At 43.5% G+C, this 13,642-nt stretch overlaps 1 protein-coding gene across 3 annotated transcripts in view; it reads left to right on the top strand.

Annotated features, from left to right (window-relative positions):
- Window positions 1–11,525, top strand: part of TM7SF3 (transmembrane 7 superfamily member 3) — a 31,079-nt gene extending 19,554 nt beyond the window's left edge. For 2 of the 3 annotated variants that reach the window (XM_048825960.2, XM_048825976.2), the window contains 7 exons: window positions 774–951; window positions 2,765–2,851; window positions 3,340–3,420; window positions 4,228–4,380; window positions 6,046–6,143; window positions 7,461–7,623; window positions 8,936–11,525. In XM_048825960.2, coding sequence (XP_048681917.1) covers window positions 774–951; window positions 2,765–2,851; window positions 3,340–3,420; window positions 4,228–4,380; window positions 6,046–6,143; window positions 7,461–7,623; window positions 8,936–9,198 — 1,023 coding nt within the window. In that variant the 3' untranslated portion in view covers window positions 9,199–11,525. The remainder of the gene's footprint in view (window positions 1–773; window positions 952–2,764; window positions 2,852–3,339; window positions 3,421–4,227; window positions 4,381–6,045; window positions 6,144–7,460; window positions 7,624–8,935) is intronic. The other variant, XM_048825986.2, reaches the window with a different exon arrangement.
- Window positions 11,526–13,642: the final 2,117 nt, after the last annotated feature.

The raw sequence follows: 13,642 nt of genomic DNA on the forward strand, positions 1-13,642 counted from the left end.
CCCACAGGCTGGCCCCAACAACATGGCCACTATATCCCTCAGCTGAGGAGGAAATGTGGGGTGGGAGCAAGTGAATGTAGGGGGCTTACAGGAGACTGGGGAGCACAGACGTAGAATGTGAGTACTGCACTACTTCTCCTGTCTAGCTAGGGAGAGGATCAGAGCGGGATAGAATGACAGCTCTCCACACCCCAGGGGACAAGACAGGGGAAGCAGAGCTCCCTGTGACTAGGATGACTGCACTTTCATATTTTTTCAAGGCTGAATCTTTGACCCTTAGCTCACTCCCAAATTGGGGGTGGGTCGCTTCCTACTAGAAGTGCAGAAGGGGGATCAAAATGCAGGCTAAAAACTACAATTCATGATTTGGTTTTAAAAAATCTTGTTGGGGAGGGGGGGATATTTTTACCATTGGGGTAGTTGTAGAGTCTGACCCATGAATTTTGGGTTGGATTGGCAATACTGAGCGAGGGCTTGTGTGAACTGGCTCTTAATAGGCAGAATTCCCACTGAACCCAATGAGACTTTGGCACACAGATGACTCTTGGATTACATCCCACATTTACTTAACTCTGCCTCTAGATCTTTGAACACTGTTCCAGACTCAATACCCAACATGGTTACCCTTGGAACTTTCTTAGGCTAATCAAGGCATCCTGGTTGGATGGCATGCGCCCCAGGCGTGATGCAAAGGAGGAAAGGGACAGAGCCCTTTGTAAGATCACAAGAGTATTTATTGACGGTGACAAATTCTGGTTTGTTTTTTTTTCCAGCTGGTTTCCTTAACAACTGACGAAAAGACCAATGTACACTTCTCCTCACTCCCTGGACAAGGAGTGATCTATAATGTCATCGTGTGGGATCCACTTTGGAATACCTCTGCTGCATATGTACCTGTTCATACCTATGCCTGTAGCCTCACTGCCCTTGTGGATAATTGTTCCTCTCTCAGTAAGTCCAGTAGACCTGTATGTTTTTTTTTATATGCGTTCTTGCTTTCAGTGTGAGTTGGTCTATTTAACACGCTCAGACCTGGGCTTGGGCTTCTGCATTTGTCAGCAGCTTTGGAGACTATCTAACGCAGAGCAAGAAACTGCCTACTTTATGGCATTTTTAGAGCGTTACTAGCATGAGAAGTGATTCTATGATAGGGGGTTTCCCTAGCTTCTTTCAGTGACCCCAGATCTAACTCATCAAGTACATAAGAGCAGGTATCGCATCTACACGCTAACTGCCTACCCAAGATGTATTCTTAATCTTGTGCACCACCAGTAAGAAGGATGCAGCAAATGAAATTCATTGGTTAATGAATATGTCACATGGATTGGAACAGGACCCAGCTCTCTCCCATAGCTGTGTTAACATGGCAGTGCAAAAGGGAATAAAAAAAGTATGAAGTGTATCTGTCATCAAGCTGTTGAAATATGACTCTGCATGCAGGGAATGAATCTCTTGAGTAAGAAGGTGACATTTTTTTACACGACTGCCTTTCTGACCATAACCGCACAAGTGAGCGTCGACCACAGGAAAGCATAGCACCTGATTCGTCGCTTCCTTGCAGCTCACAAAGTTGCTTACACCTGTACAAAGTGAATGGGAGGCATGGGGGAATATTGTGAGGAAGCAAAACTGTCATTCTGATGCTTATACCATGTTACACCTGCCTGATATATGGGGGTAAATGACTATGCCAGGGACAGGGGCAGTGGAAAATCTGGCCCATGACATTTGAAAGTGAGTCGTGGGAGGTAAATGCTCTTCTAAAATCGTATATTGTAAGTTAAGCAATGGTATTTAAACTGGTTTTGACACACACACATTCTGCAGTCTGTGGGAGATTGGGATAAGCTTCTTAACACGTTCAGAGAATCAAATAAACTGTAGTGTCCCGTTTCCAATGGTTGTAACACCAATAAGAATATTGCATGCAGTGTCTTGCAATGGAATATTTGAGGAAACTCTTCTGCAAGCTTCTTTTTGTTTAATGAAGATGAGGTATTAAACAAATGACTGTAGGTCCACACTAAGCCTGGTCTACACTATGAACGTATGTTGGTTTATCTACATCATTCGGGTGTAGAAAATCCCTGAGTGATGCAGTTATACCAACCCAACTTCCAACAGAACTATGTCAACGGGAAAGCTTCTCCCATGAAGATAGCTACGGTCTCTGGGGGAGGTGGAGGAGCTACGTGGATGGGAGAAGCTCTCCCGTCAAGAGCATCTTCACTAAGCACTACAGTGGTGCAGCTGCAGCACCGTAAGTGTAGACAAGCCTTAAAGGTCTTTAAATTGTTGTATGGTGGCAGTACCCATGTCATAGCATTCTGGCTGTATGTCAGAGGGTTGTGACTTGCTGTCTAGAAACTGCGGTTGGGGGTTGGTATAGTGTTGTAATTTAAAGACAGTTGGGAACTCATACCATGGTAATTTTACTGACTTCATGTTTACATGACATGTAACTTAATTGGAGATCTTGAACTTTTGCTTCAGGCTCTCCTCTTCAGAGTCCCACTCCTGCATTGATATTAGAATGGGAAGGAACTACTGCCCTCTGTGGGATGGAATTGGAACTGTTCAATAGTTCCAAATCCTCTTCTATTAAAGGAGATGCTCCTTCAGCTCAAGCAGTACTTTGAAAGAGCATATGAGCTGTTAATACCCATCGCGTCCACAGCGCAAGCATAAGTGTCCATGGCTTGTTACCTTATTCGCAGCCCTGTGTGTATATGCACACCCAACTTCATTTTTTGTTTCCTTATAGGAAGACTCTCCACCAAAATATTCTTCACCACTTTCGCTGTTCTTGGTCTCTTTATTTGCTTCTTTGGGCACAGGTTCTGGAAAACAGGTACTGTGCATTGTGGGGGCTGAGGTGTGGCTGTCTTTGTTCTGAATGGAATAGGGCTTCCTGGCTGTAGATTTAACCAGCATAATCTGCGTAATCCTCACTCTTGATCCCACATGTAAGTGTTATGGGAAGGGACACCTATTCTCGATCCCACAATTTTATCATGGACTGAAAACTTGTGTCTACAGTTGGTGAGGAACTGGCTGTAGATGTCACAGAACAGGAAGCTAAAACTAGCTGGAGGGAGCAGGGCAGTCTTATTGTAGACTGGCTGAGTTCTGAAGAAGTGAGCTAACTTTATTTACCAGTGCCAGACATTTGGGTGGGCCTGTGCTGTTTGGTTATTTGCTCTGTACAAACTACATTTTTATAACGAAAATCTCATTTCCTGGAGAATAGATGTCTTTAACTGTACATAAAAGTAGGCTTAGAATGGAAAATTGTCAGAGCATATCAAACTGTTTTTTTTGTCTTTTTATTTTTTTTAGATTTGTTCTACATGGGCTTCATCGTCACAGGATTTATTTTCTTTGTATTATTTACTAGAATAACCTCCCTTAGTTATGATGGTAAGTGAGGACAAACTTGGGGAGTAGGGGGAGGGGGGGTGTAGAGAGAGAGGAGAGAAAGAAAAAAAAAAAAAAAAGAAAAAAAAGCAAGATTGGGGTCAAAGACAATGTCCCACTGAAATCAGTTGGGACTGGATAATGGCTCTTTGTTAAAAGTAAAAGTTGTCCTGACACAAACAAGGCCAGCAAGAGTCTGTCATGATGAATTGACATGCGACTGTGCCATCTTTAAAATTAAAAAGCTGGATCAGTTTCCTGAGCCATCATACAGATTGTCCCAATAGTATCAAAAAGCCCAGAGTAACTGCTGGCTCATGATCTGCTACTTTTGATTTAGGGTGAACTGTAGGATGGCAGAGGTTAAACTGTTTGTTTGGATTTGGATACTAGAGGAAGGCCATTATTTTAGAAAGTAGTGAAGTTGTATTGTGCCTCTTCCTCCATTGTCATTGGAGTAAGAAAGGATGGTCTTGTGGTTAAGGCACTAGCCTGGCACTCTTATTGCAATGACACTACAAAATCCAGAAATACTTCTGTTGTCTCATACTGACTCTCTGGTATTCTGATCAGTGTCAGGAGGCATTTCAACAGGTACACTTGGCTATAGCCAATTTTAATGGCTTCATTATCATTTGGGCTTCATCAGATAAGGGTAGACTTAATAAACTTGAAGTAGCATTGCATACTAGCTCAACAACTGTGATCTTTTAGGACCTTACCAAAACTGGTTTTTCCAGGAATTTGACATCTTGGAGGTGCTTTTCTTACTCCTCCCTCCCCCCCTTCTCCCCCCTTTCTCTTTTACAGTTTGTCTGATTCTGACAGCAGTAGCTGGACTCGTTGGAGGGCTTCTCTTGGTTGCTTATTGGTGGAGATTTGGCTTTGTCCTTCTGTGTATGTTGATTGTTGGACTTGTGCTGGGATTCTTCTTCTCATCAGTGATCTTCTTCACTCCACTAGGTATGCCTTGTAGCACTTTCTGTTACTGTCTGAATAGTCATTCAGAGACTGTACTGCTGCAGTGACACCAAACAACTGGGGTGGGGCTGGCTTCTGAGGTAGATTTTGATGTCTTGCTACCAGTGTAGCTTGAGACTGGGCTTCTGGGAAGGATGCCACATTCTGGCTGATCTGTGGAAAGTGACTAGAGGATTAAAATGGGTGATTTTACTAATTATGTACTTCCAAAATGTAGGGAGGATTACATAGTGTGTCTGCAGCACTTTTGAAGCGATGAGTGTTGTTGCATATGGACAGAATGCTGTTTATAATAGGAGCTTTTAAAAAAACCAAATCCCCTAAGATGTGGCAGACTGCAAATGACTTTGTATTTGAACTTGTTGGGGCTCCCCCCCAGAGCACTTAGTATTAAATTAGATTTCTGAAACAGCAACATTACTCCCCGCGCATGTAGATCCATTCTTGCTTCTCCCTTCCCCCCAACAAAGAATCTGAAAGCCTGTAACTTGGGGAAGGGACTGTGCTTAAAGATGTTCTGAGAGCTGCTCTTCGTCTGGTGTTGTGTTGGGAGATTAAAATTCAAACAAAAAGCCTTGTGCACAGTCATGTCCTGGAGGGAGGAGTTTTACTCCTAGCTGTACAAATGTGCTCTTCTGTATCTAGTCTGACTTCACGAACAGGTGAGGCTGCTGTTCCCCCTAGTGCATCTTAAAAAAGGCACTACTTAAAAGCCTGTTTGTACAGCTAGGCTATTGAACTGAAGTACTTCTGGGATAGTGACGTTAGCAAAACTACTTCCTTCTCTCTTATTTTATATCTCCAGAGACCACATTCATCTTGCTCTGCCATGGTAATACTGAACTCAAGATTGATCGGTTCTCTCTCTTCTTCTTCTTCTTTTTTTTTTCCTCTCCCCCCTCTGTCTCTCTCCAGCTACCGTAAACCATCAAGTCAAAGATCAGATTGGGAGAAGGGACAGCTCCAAGCTGTCGGTTTTCACTTAGGTTAAATGAACTGTATGAAAGAGTTCACTAGTGCGTGACTTAGGCATTGATCCTCAATAATCTCTGTGTGCAGACCCCTGTTGAAGTCCAGTGGCTTCCAAACTGGTGCAGGGATCACCCATGCAGAGCTTGGGAGATTGGGGCCTTGGATTGTAAACCTATCTACTAAGTAAGACAGTCTCTGATTTGTGTGTAAAACTGTGCACTAGAGCCGGTTGGAATCTTAAGAATTTTTTCTAAATATCTTGTTGACATTTTGGATTTTAACATGATTGTTTGCAAAATTTTTCATCAACTTTTTCACTTCTTGATTAGTTCTCCTGTGTACATTTACGGTACAGTTGTTATATTAAACCCAGCAGACTGGTCGCTGACTGTTGCGATGGACTGCAAACGATGAAGATGTTGGTTTTGTATAACACAATGGACAGAAATGGAATGGAAGAAATTCAGTGGTTGATCTGTCCTGCTGCCCATATGTAACTACACGATCTCCCCTCACAGTACTCTGGAACGTATTCCCAGAACTCCCTGTATACTGGGATGAGGTTCTAGTCTTAAAATATTATCAAGTGTTGTGGTCCTTTACTTTGCAAAATCAACTCCATTTACACATGAAGTCTCACTTGTGGCTGACTCACAATGTGCTGTCTCTTCACAGGAGACTACAAGGTTTTTCGTGATGATGCTGTGTTTTGGGTGACCTTTTCCTGCATAGCATTGATGGTGCCAATAGTCTTTGTTGGCTGTCCAAGAATTGTAAGTATTTGCACTACCTGGCTTCGCTTTCTACGACGGTTGAGCATATGTGTGTATCTGAAAACAACATACTCCTCTAAAATTTGGTAGAGGAAGAGGTTTGCCTAAGGATGTGATCAGAGTCCTGACTCTCTCTGAAACCTTCAGAGCCTGCCCATCACTTTTGTGTGTTTAAAAACAAAATATGCCACAAATTATGTATGTATTGGGACCCTGTTGTGCTGGGTACAGTACAGACACCCTTAAAGATTATAGTCTCTTCAGGACTGTGTTTTGTGTATGTCTACACTGCAATCAGAGGGGTCACTGCAGCACATGTGTGCATATCCGAATTCGCTTTGATTCAGCTTGCTCAGACAATAGCAATGAAGCCATAGCGGCATGGGCTAGCCCCTAGAGCAGAGGTTCTCAAACTTCATTGCACCACGATCCCCTATTCCTATACGACCCTGGAGGGAGGACCAGAGCCTGAGCTTGAACCCTGCTGCCCCAGGTAGGGAGGCCAAAGTCAAAGCCCAAGCACCACCGGTGTGCGGGGCCCAAAGTCTAAGCCCAAGGACTTCAGCCCCAAGAAGGGGCCTACAACTTGAGCCCCGTCGCCCTGGGCTGTAGTTGGGCTCAGTCTTTAGATTTGGCCCTGGGCCCAGCAAGTGTGAGTTAGTCCTGGTGACCCCATTAAAATGGGTTGTGACCCACTTTGGTTGGGCTGCTGGGGGGGAGTTAGGGCTCTGGGCTGGGGGTGCAGGCTGGAGATGAGGAGTTTGGGGTGCAGGAAGGGTTTCTGGGTTTGGGGGGGGCTCACGGGTGGGGTAGGGGGACTCGGGGTTGGGGCGTGGACTTATCTCTAGTGGCTCCTGGTCAGTGGCACAGTGGGGGTGCAGAGGCAGGCTTCCCGCCTTTTCTGGCACCACGGACCGTGCTGCGCCCCGGAAGTGACCAGAGCCGGTAGGGTCCCTGGGCGACCCACTGCCTTACATGCCTTACTGAGTCGCAACCTGAGCTTTGAAAACCACTGCACTGGAGTACACCTCAAGGGTCCTGGTCGGGCTTGTACAGCTCAAGCTGCTGTGGCTTCACAGCTCTGATCTAGCAAACTCAATAACAAACTTGGGTATGTCTACGTGTGCTGCAATTACCCTGCGGCACTGTAGACTTACACTAAAACAAGCTGCAACAAGTGTTTTGGAACAAATAAAAATGGGGAATGCAGGAGGGAAGACAAGATAAAAAAGAACTCTCACTATGCTGTCTGTATGGAAAAGATAGAGGCTGTTCTTTAGCTGGCCATTGGAAGATCTGATCTTTCTGTCTTTGTAGCTGAACATATTGGCCTGTGGCATAGTAGGCTCTTATTCAGTCGTCTTAGCAATTGCTTGTTACCTGTACACAAGCCTCGCTTACATCACATTGGACCTACTCAGGAGGGTTCTGAATGACGACTTCAGCCAAGCGTACACCAATGTGCCCTTCCAAACAAATGGTGAGTAATTAGGTTTTGTCTCTTCACAAACCATTAAGTGAGTAAAAGGACTCTGAAGCTCTTACTGAGAAGAGCTGCTTCTGGAGCCATAGCTATCTGGTACTTCCATGGCCTCTGCCTTGTGGTATGTGTGCACCTCCCATGCATTAAGACAGGGGTGGCCATCCTGTGGCTCCGGAGCCACATGTGGCTCTTCAGAAGTTAATATGCGGCTCCTTGTATTGGCACCGACTCCAGGGCTGGAGCTACAGCTGCCAACTTTCCAATGTGCCGGGGGGTGCTCGCTGCTCAACCCCTGGCTCTGCCATGGGCCCTGCCCCCACTCCACCCCTTCCCGCCCCCTCCCCTGAGCCTGCCGTGCCCTCGCTCCTCCCTCCCAGAGCTTCCTGCATGCCACAAAACAGCTGATCGGGAGGTGCAGGGAGGGAGGGGGAGGCGCTGATCGGTGGGGCTGCTGGTGGGTGGGAGGCTCTGGGAGCAGGGCAGGGGTGCTGACGTATTACTGTGGCTCTTTGGAAATGTACATTGGTAAATTCTGGCTCCTTCTCAGGCTTGGGTTGGCCACCCCTGCGTTAAGATGACTGTGTTCTCTCTCTCTCTCCGCCCCCCCCCCCCTTTCTATTGAGGGATTTTTGAGGCTTTTCTATTAATGTAAATTAATGGGTGAGGAGGTGGGTTTTGCAACTTTCTTTAGAGCAGCTCCAGGCTACTTGGCAAGGATAGGCTGAAGTACATGGCTTCCAGATGCAACTAAAGGCTCTGGGCTTCTGTAAGATCCCAACTTTCAATCTGATTTTAAGAGAGGGTCACTTTTACCCAGTGTGAATCCTGTAACAAATGCCTGGATCATGCCAAGGCGAAGGTGTCCATTTAATGATTAAGAACTGGTTTAGGAAACTTTCTCTCATATGCTAATCTTCAGAGGCCCTCAACACACTTTTTAAAAACCTTAATCACCACAGCATGCTTGAGAGAAATGATTCCCCCATTTATAGATGTAGAAACAGAGTTTAAGTGAGTTGCCCAGAGTCCTATAAGAAATAGTGAGGCAACGCTGGAGTCGTAAGTTTAACTCAGGCCTGTACTTCAACTACAAGAGCACCGTCTCCCTCTACAAACATACTGTGTTTGTAGTAGGCACCCAGCCCTGTATTTTCCATTCCCCTATGACTGCTTGGTCCAAGCATGTCAATATGCAAATCAGCATCTAAATCTGAGCCTGACCTTTCTAGTGATGTTGCTTTTGTGGGGGAGTGGGGAAATCCCTTCATTCTGATACTGTTTGAATGAATGGCTTCCTATTCCACTATAGATTTAATCATCCTGGCAGTATGGGGGATGCTGGCAGTCGGTGGAATAATGGTGCAGCTTCGCCGAGAGAGACGTGAGGTACCCTTCCCACCACACCCTTACCGTATCTGGAAGCGAGAAAGGGAGCGCAGGATTACTAACATTCTGGATCCTAGCCACCACATCCCTCCTCTGAGAGAGAGGATCCATAACAAACTATCGCAGATCAAGGAGTTCTTCCGAAAAGAGCAGCCAGCTGGGGAAAGAACTCCATTGCTTCTGTAATTTAACCAAATGGTGCACATTGATAGCTACTCAAAAGGGCTCTAAGCATCTAAACTAAGGTGGTGATGACCAGCATCTGTCCAGCAGTGCTGACTTGGTGTTCTTATGACCTAATCCCGCTTAACAAAGCTACAGTGTATGCTGGACGTGGAAGACAAACCTTTATCTGGCTGATACACTCACTGCTGTCCTGTGCTCTTTCTCAATGGCCCACTTGTCCTGCTGTAAAAAATTCTGGTTCCTGCAGAGACCTTGCACTAAGGGTGGAGTATATTTGAGTGCAATGACAAAGGTGTTTCTCTTTGTGAGTCTTGTTGTGTTTGTTGGAAATGTTTAGGTATGTGAAATCTAAAAACAAAAGCCTGAGAAGGTAACTTGTGATTTAAATATGTGCAATGTCAAAACTCTTCCTTTGTATCTTGTAATGGATTTTCAAGAGACCACCTTGATTCTCACCAGACATGAGCATCCTATGCTGAACATACAAGGGAAGAAATATCTAGTCTGTCTTTAGTATTGAAGTATCCTAACTGCAGTGTCTTCACAACTATTAAACCTTCAATATTGGTACCAAACCCACATCTCTGAACACAGTAATGGTTTTTAATAGGTATATTACTGAACCATCACAAATTGTACTAAGTAACTTTTGTGTTTTTAATTGCACTGGATTAATATTTGTATTTCTGTGTGTTCAGCAACTGGACTCTGCCTCAGAGATAGAATAAGAAGGCTCCTTTTCATCCTCCCTTTTAAGTTATCTGCGGGGTGGGATGACGTCCTTTCAGTACCAAGCTGCTTGTCTGGTTTCTGCTTGAAGAGTTGCCCAGAGTCCTACAAGAAGCATTGAGGCAAAGCTGGAGTTGTAAGTTGTAAGAGATGATGGCTTGCTGATCAAACACAAGAGTCCCCTCCCATGCTTAGCTTCCCTAATTGTTTCTTTGAGCTAGGAACACCTAAGGGCTAATGGCCTCCTTGTTTCAGCTACTGTGCTTTGTAAATAGCTTTGGTTCCTGAGAATTGATTGAGTTAGCTCTTCATAGAAGAATAACCTCAAATTCAGCATTTCTGTTTTAAATGCAGATTTTCTTTTTTCTGAGCTTGCTCAGAACACTAACCCTGCCTCTTAATCAGTGCTTTCCTCTCCCCTCCCCTTTTGGGTTGAGAATGTGAAAAGTATACTGCAGGTAAAGTATTGACCTGAAGCCTTGCTGGTTGGTAATATGTACATTTCTCTTACACTCCAGTTAGCACACTGTGTGTGAAAGGAGTTACCCTTACATAGAGTTACAACCCTTCATATTCCCGAGAGTTAGTGTCTTTTTCTTTTTAATCACTGCTGGAGAAGTGAACAAGAGTGGCTTGGTTTGGATCACTCAGTAAAACCACAAATCCAAGCTTTCCTCCAGCACCTCCTCCAAGGCCTCTAAATACTGTCCTTCCCCTTGCGTGTGTATGTGGCTATAAAGTCCATACCTCCCACATCCTGACCTAGGTTATGCAGGAAGTTGTACCTCCTTCCTCTTCCCTCATCACCCCCACTTCTGTACCTCTAACTCCTAGGCAGCAAGCAGCAGTCACCTCTCTTGCTTTGTTGTAATGCTCTTCAACTTTGTATTAGAACAGCCACTAACAAATAGTAAAATACTAAACTTACCAGTGCAACTTGATGACTAAAAACTGAAATTCTTTCAATATCAGATACCATCTTTGAATGACAAAGTGGTAAAGGAATTAAGTTTTTAACAATAGCTTTTGAAAGCTGCAAAACATCTAATGGCATGAGTTGACCACAACCTTAACAGCAACAAGAAGCCTTCCCTTGAAATCTTGATACTTCAGACCATTTTAATACTACTTAAGCTAATTTTTAAAATGTTCATTATGGGGTAAAAATTAGGAAAGATGTGGCATAGTTTCACAGTTTCTTCAAAGGCTGATTTAACTTAATTTTAAATCAGTCATTCACTGTGGGAGCTAAAAAGCAAGGGCCAGATTCTAGCATAGCTCAAATGAAATCAGTAAACTATGTTGACTTACACCAGTTGAAGATATGGTCCGGAACATGCTGTCTTTCAAGTGTCTCGAGGGAAAACTGTTTCTCATCTACTGGACTGTAGCTCACTGACTAACTTTTATAGCACTGATGATGCTGAGTAACTTTGCCACATCTGATGGCCAAAGTAGCAAACACTTAACTTGGATCTGAAACTACCCTTATATATGTTTACCTTGTTTTTATAATTGCCATGATTAACATTGTGAAAGAGAAAATATAAGTTACATTTGTTCCTATCTTTTATAATAAAGATTTTTTTTTAAGAGTACATGGAACTGAAGTCTGCTCTTATAGTGGGTTTTACCAACTTTGGTATAAACATGATCAAAACATATTTCAACCTTTTGTCTGTTCTGTAAGTCTCTTGTGGAGATGTTCAGAAGGTGAGTATGGAGGCTTCATTTTATCTTTTGTACAGTAAGATCTTGAGTTCCCATCTGAGATCTTGTCCACATTGTGCTCAGAGTCCCTGCCCCAAAGACCTTACACCATAATCAAAGATTTGGAGAAAGGAAACTATAGCTGTATTTTACACATGGAGGAAATTGAGCCAGATTAAGCAATTTGCCTAAGGTCACACAAGAAAATATTAGCAGGGATGGGAATGAAACGCAGATCTCCCGTGTCCCAGTCACAGCCTTAAAACTGACCATCCTCTGGATTTTTGAAAAAGGCTTTTTCTAATCCACATGAGTGCTCTGAGAAATGTCCTTTTGCAGTGGGTTTTTGTAGCTCTACCCTCGGCATTGCTTCACGTTCTCCAGCCTTGTTCCCTATGCCTACTTATGAATTCATGTCGTCACTTGTTAAAGATTAACATCTTGGCACCAAACTCCCCTTTCAAAACAAAGCCTACACGCCCTGACACTAGGTCAACTTAATGAAGCACTGCAATTACCTGCACCATACTCTTACTTTGCTACGACAGAACTTTTTAGCATCTGGGACTTTAGAACTACTTCCTCCCTCAAACCAAGGTGGTTTCTTCTGTCTGACTCCCTTTTTAAGGGACAGCTGTGGTATGGCCAGTATCCTAGCTCCTTTAATCACTAGGACTATTAATTTTGGGTGAGAGAAAAGGGGCCCTGTCCATTTTTCACAATGTGGGCCAGAGAGCAAGGGTCAGATTCTCCATGGAGTATGCTGTGTGTCAATTTAATGTGCAATGATCACTATAATTCACATCAGTTTCTAAAGCACACTAAGAACTTTATAAATGTCAGCCCCTGCGAACAGTACTGACTATGGTGGGGATGGTTGTGTTCAGGGCCCTTTGCCTGGGGAATTGTTCCAGAATCTGTTTTTATTCAAGACTCTTTTTAGCTCTTATAGCTGCTGGGCTCATGCTGAAAGCATGAGCAGAATGTAAATTCAACTAGTGTGTACAGTCAACCTGAAACAAAAGCTCAAACATGAACTAGCTTATTTTTCCTTTTTAAAATGGCTAAGTGACAGGTTTCAGAACTATTTTTAATGCATTTTCAAAAAACCATGTAGCTAGCTAGTTCCCCACCTTATGCAGCTCTCAGGCCCTCCAATTTCCCATTACCACCCCTAATGCATATAGGTATTAATACAAAATCTAGAGAAGACAATGTGGAGACAGCACGAGACTGAAACTAAAGAGAGGATACTGTACTGACCAACTCCATATTTAGTTCAGTAAAACCCTCAAGTTCTAAAACTGCTTGAAATAAGTTTTAAAACTTAAATCCAGTAAGGGACATGGTCAGAATTAGGGCTGTTAAGCAATTAAAAAAATTGTGAATAATTGCACTGTTAATAAAACACCATTTAAATGTTTTTGGATGTTTTCTACATTTTCAAATATATTGATTTCAATTACAACAGTGTAATTGTGTTCAGTGCTCACTTTATATTTTTGATTACAAATATTTGTACTGTAAAGTATTTTTCAATTCACCTAATACAAGTAAGGCAGTGCAACCTCTATCATGAAAGTTGAACTTACAAACATAGAATTAGGTACCAAAACCAGCATTCAAATATTTGCTGTCTACAAGTCCACTCTGTTGTCCTCCTTGTTCAGTCAATTGCTCAGACAAACAAGTTTATTTACATTTGCAGAAGATAATGCTGCCCACTTCTTGTTTACAATTTCACCTGAAAGTGAGAACAGGTGTTCACATGGTACTGTTGTAGCCAGTGTCACAAGATATATGCCAAATGCTTTATGCTTCAACCACCATTCCAGAGGGCATGTCCCCCTGCTGATGATGGGTTCTGCCTGATAACAATCCAAAGCAGTGAGGCCTGATGCATATCCATTTTCATCATCTGAGTCAGATGCCACCAGCAGAAAGTTGATTTTCTTTTTTGGAGGTTCTGGTTCTGTAGCTCCCACATTAGTGTGTTGCTCTTAAG

The sequence above is a fragment of the Caretta caretta genome, chromosome 1 (assembly GCF_965140235.1).
Source record: "Caretta caretta isolate rCarCar2 chromosome 1, rCarCar1.hap1, whole genome shotgun sequence".
In the NCBI taxonomy this organism is placed as follows: Eukaryota; Metazoa; Chordata; order Testudines; family Cheloniidae; genus Caretta; species Caretta caretta.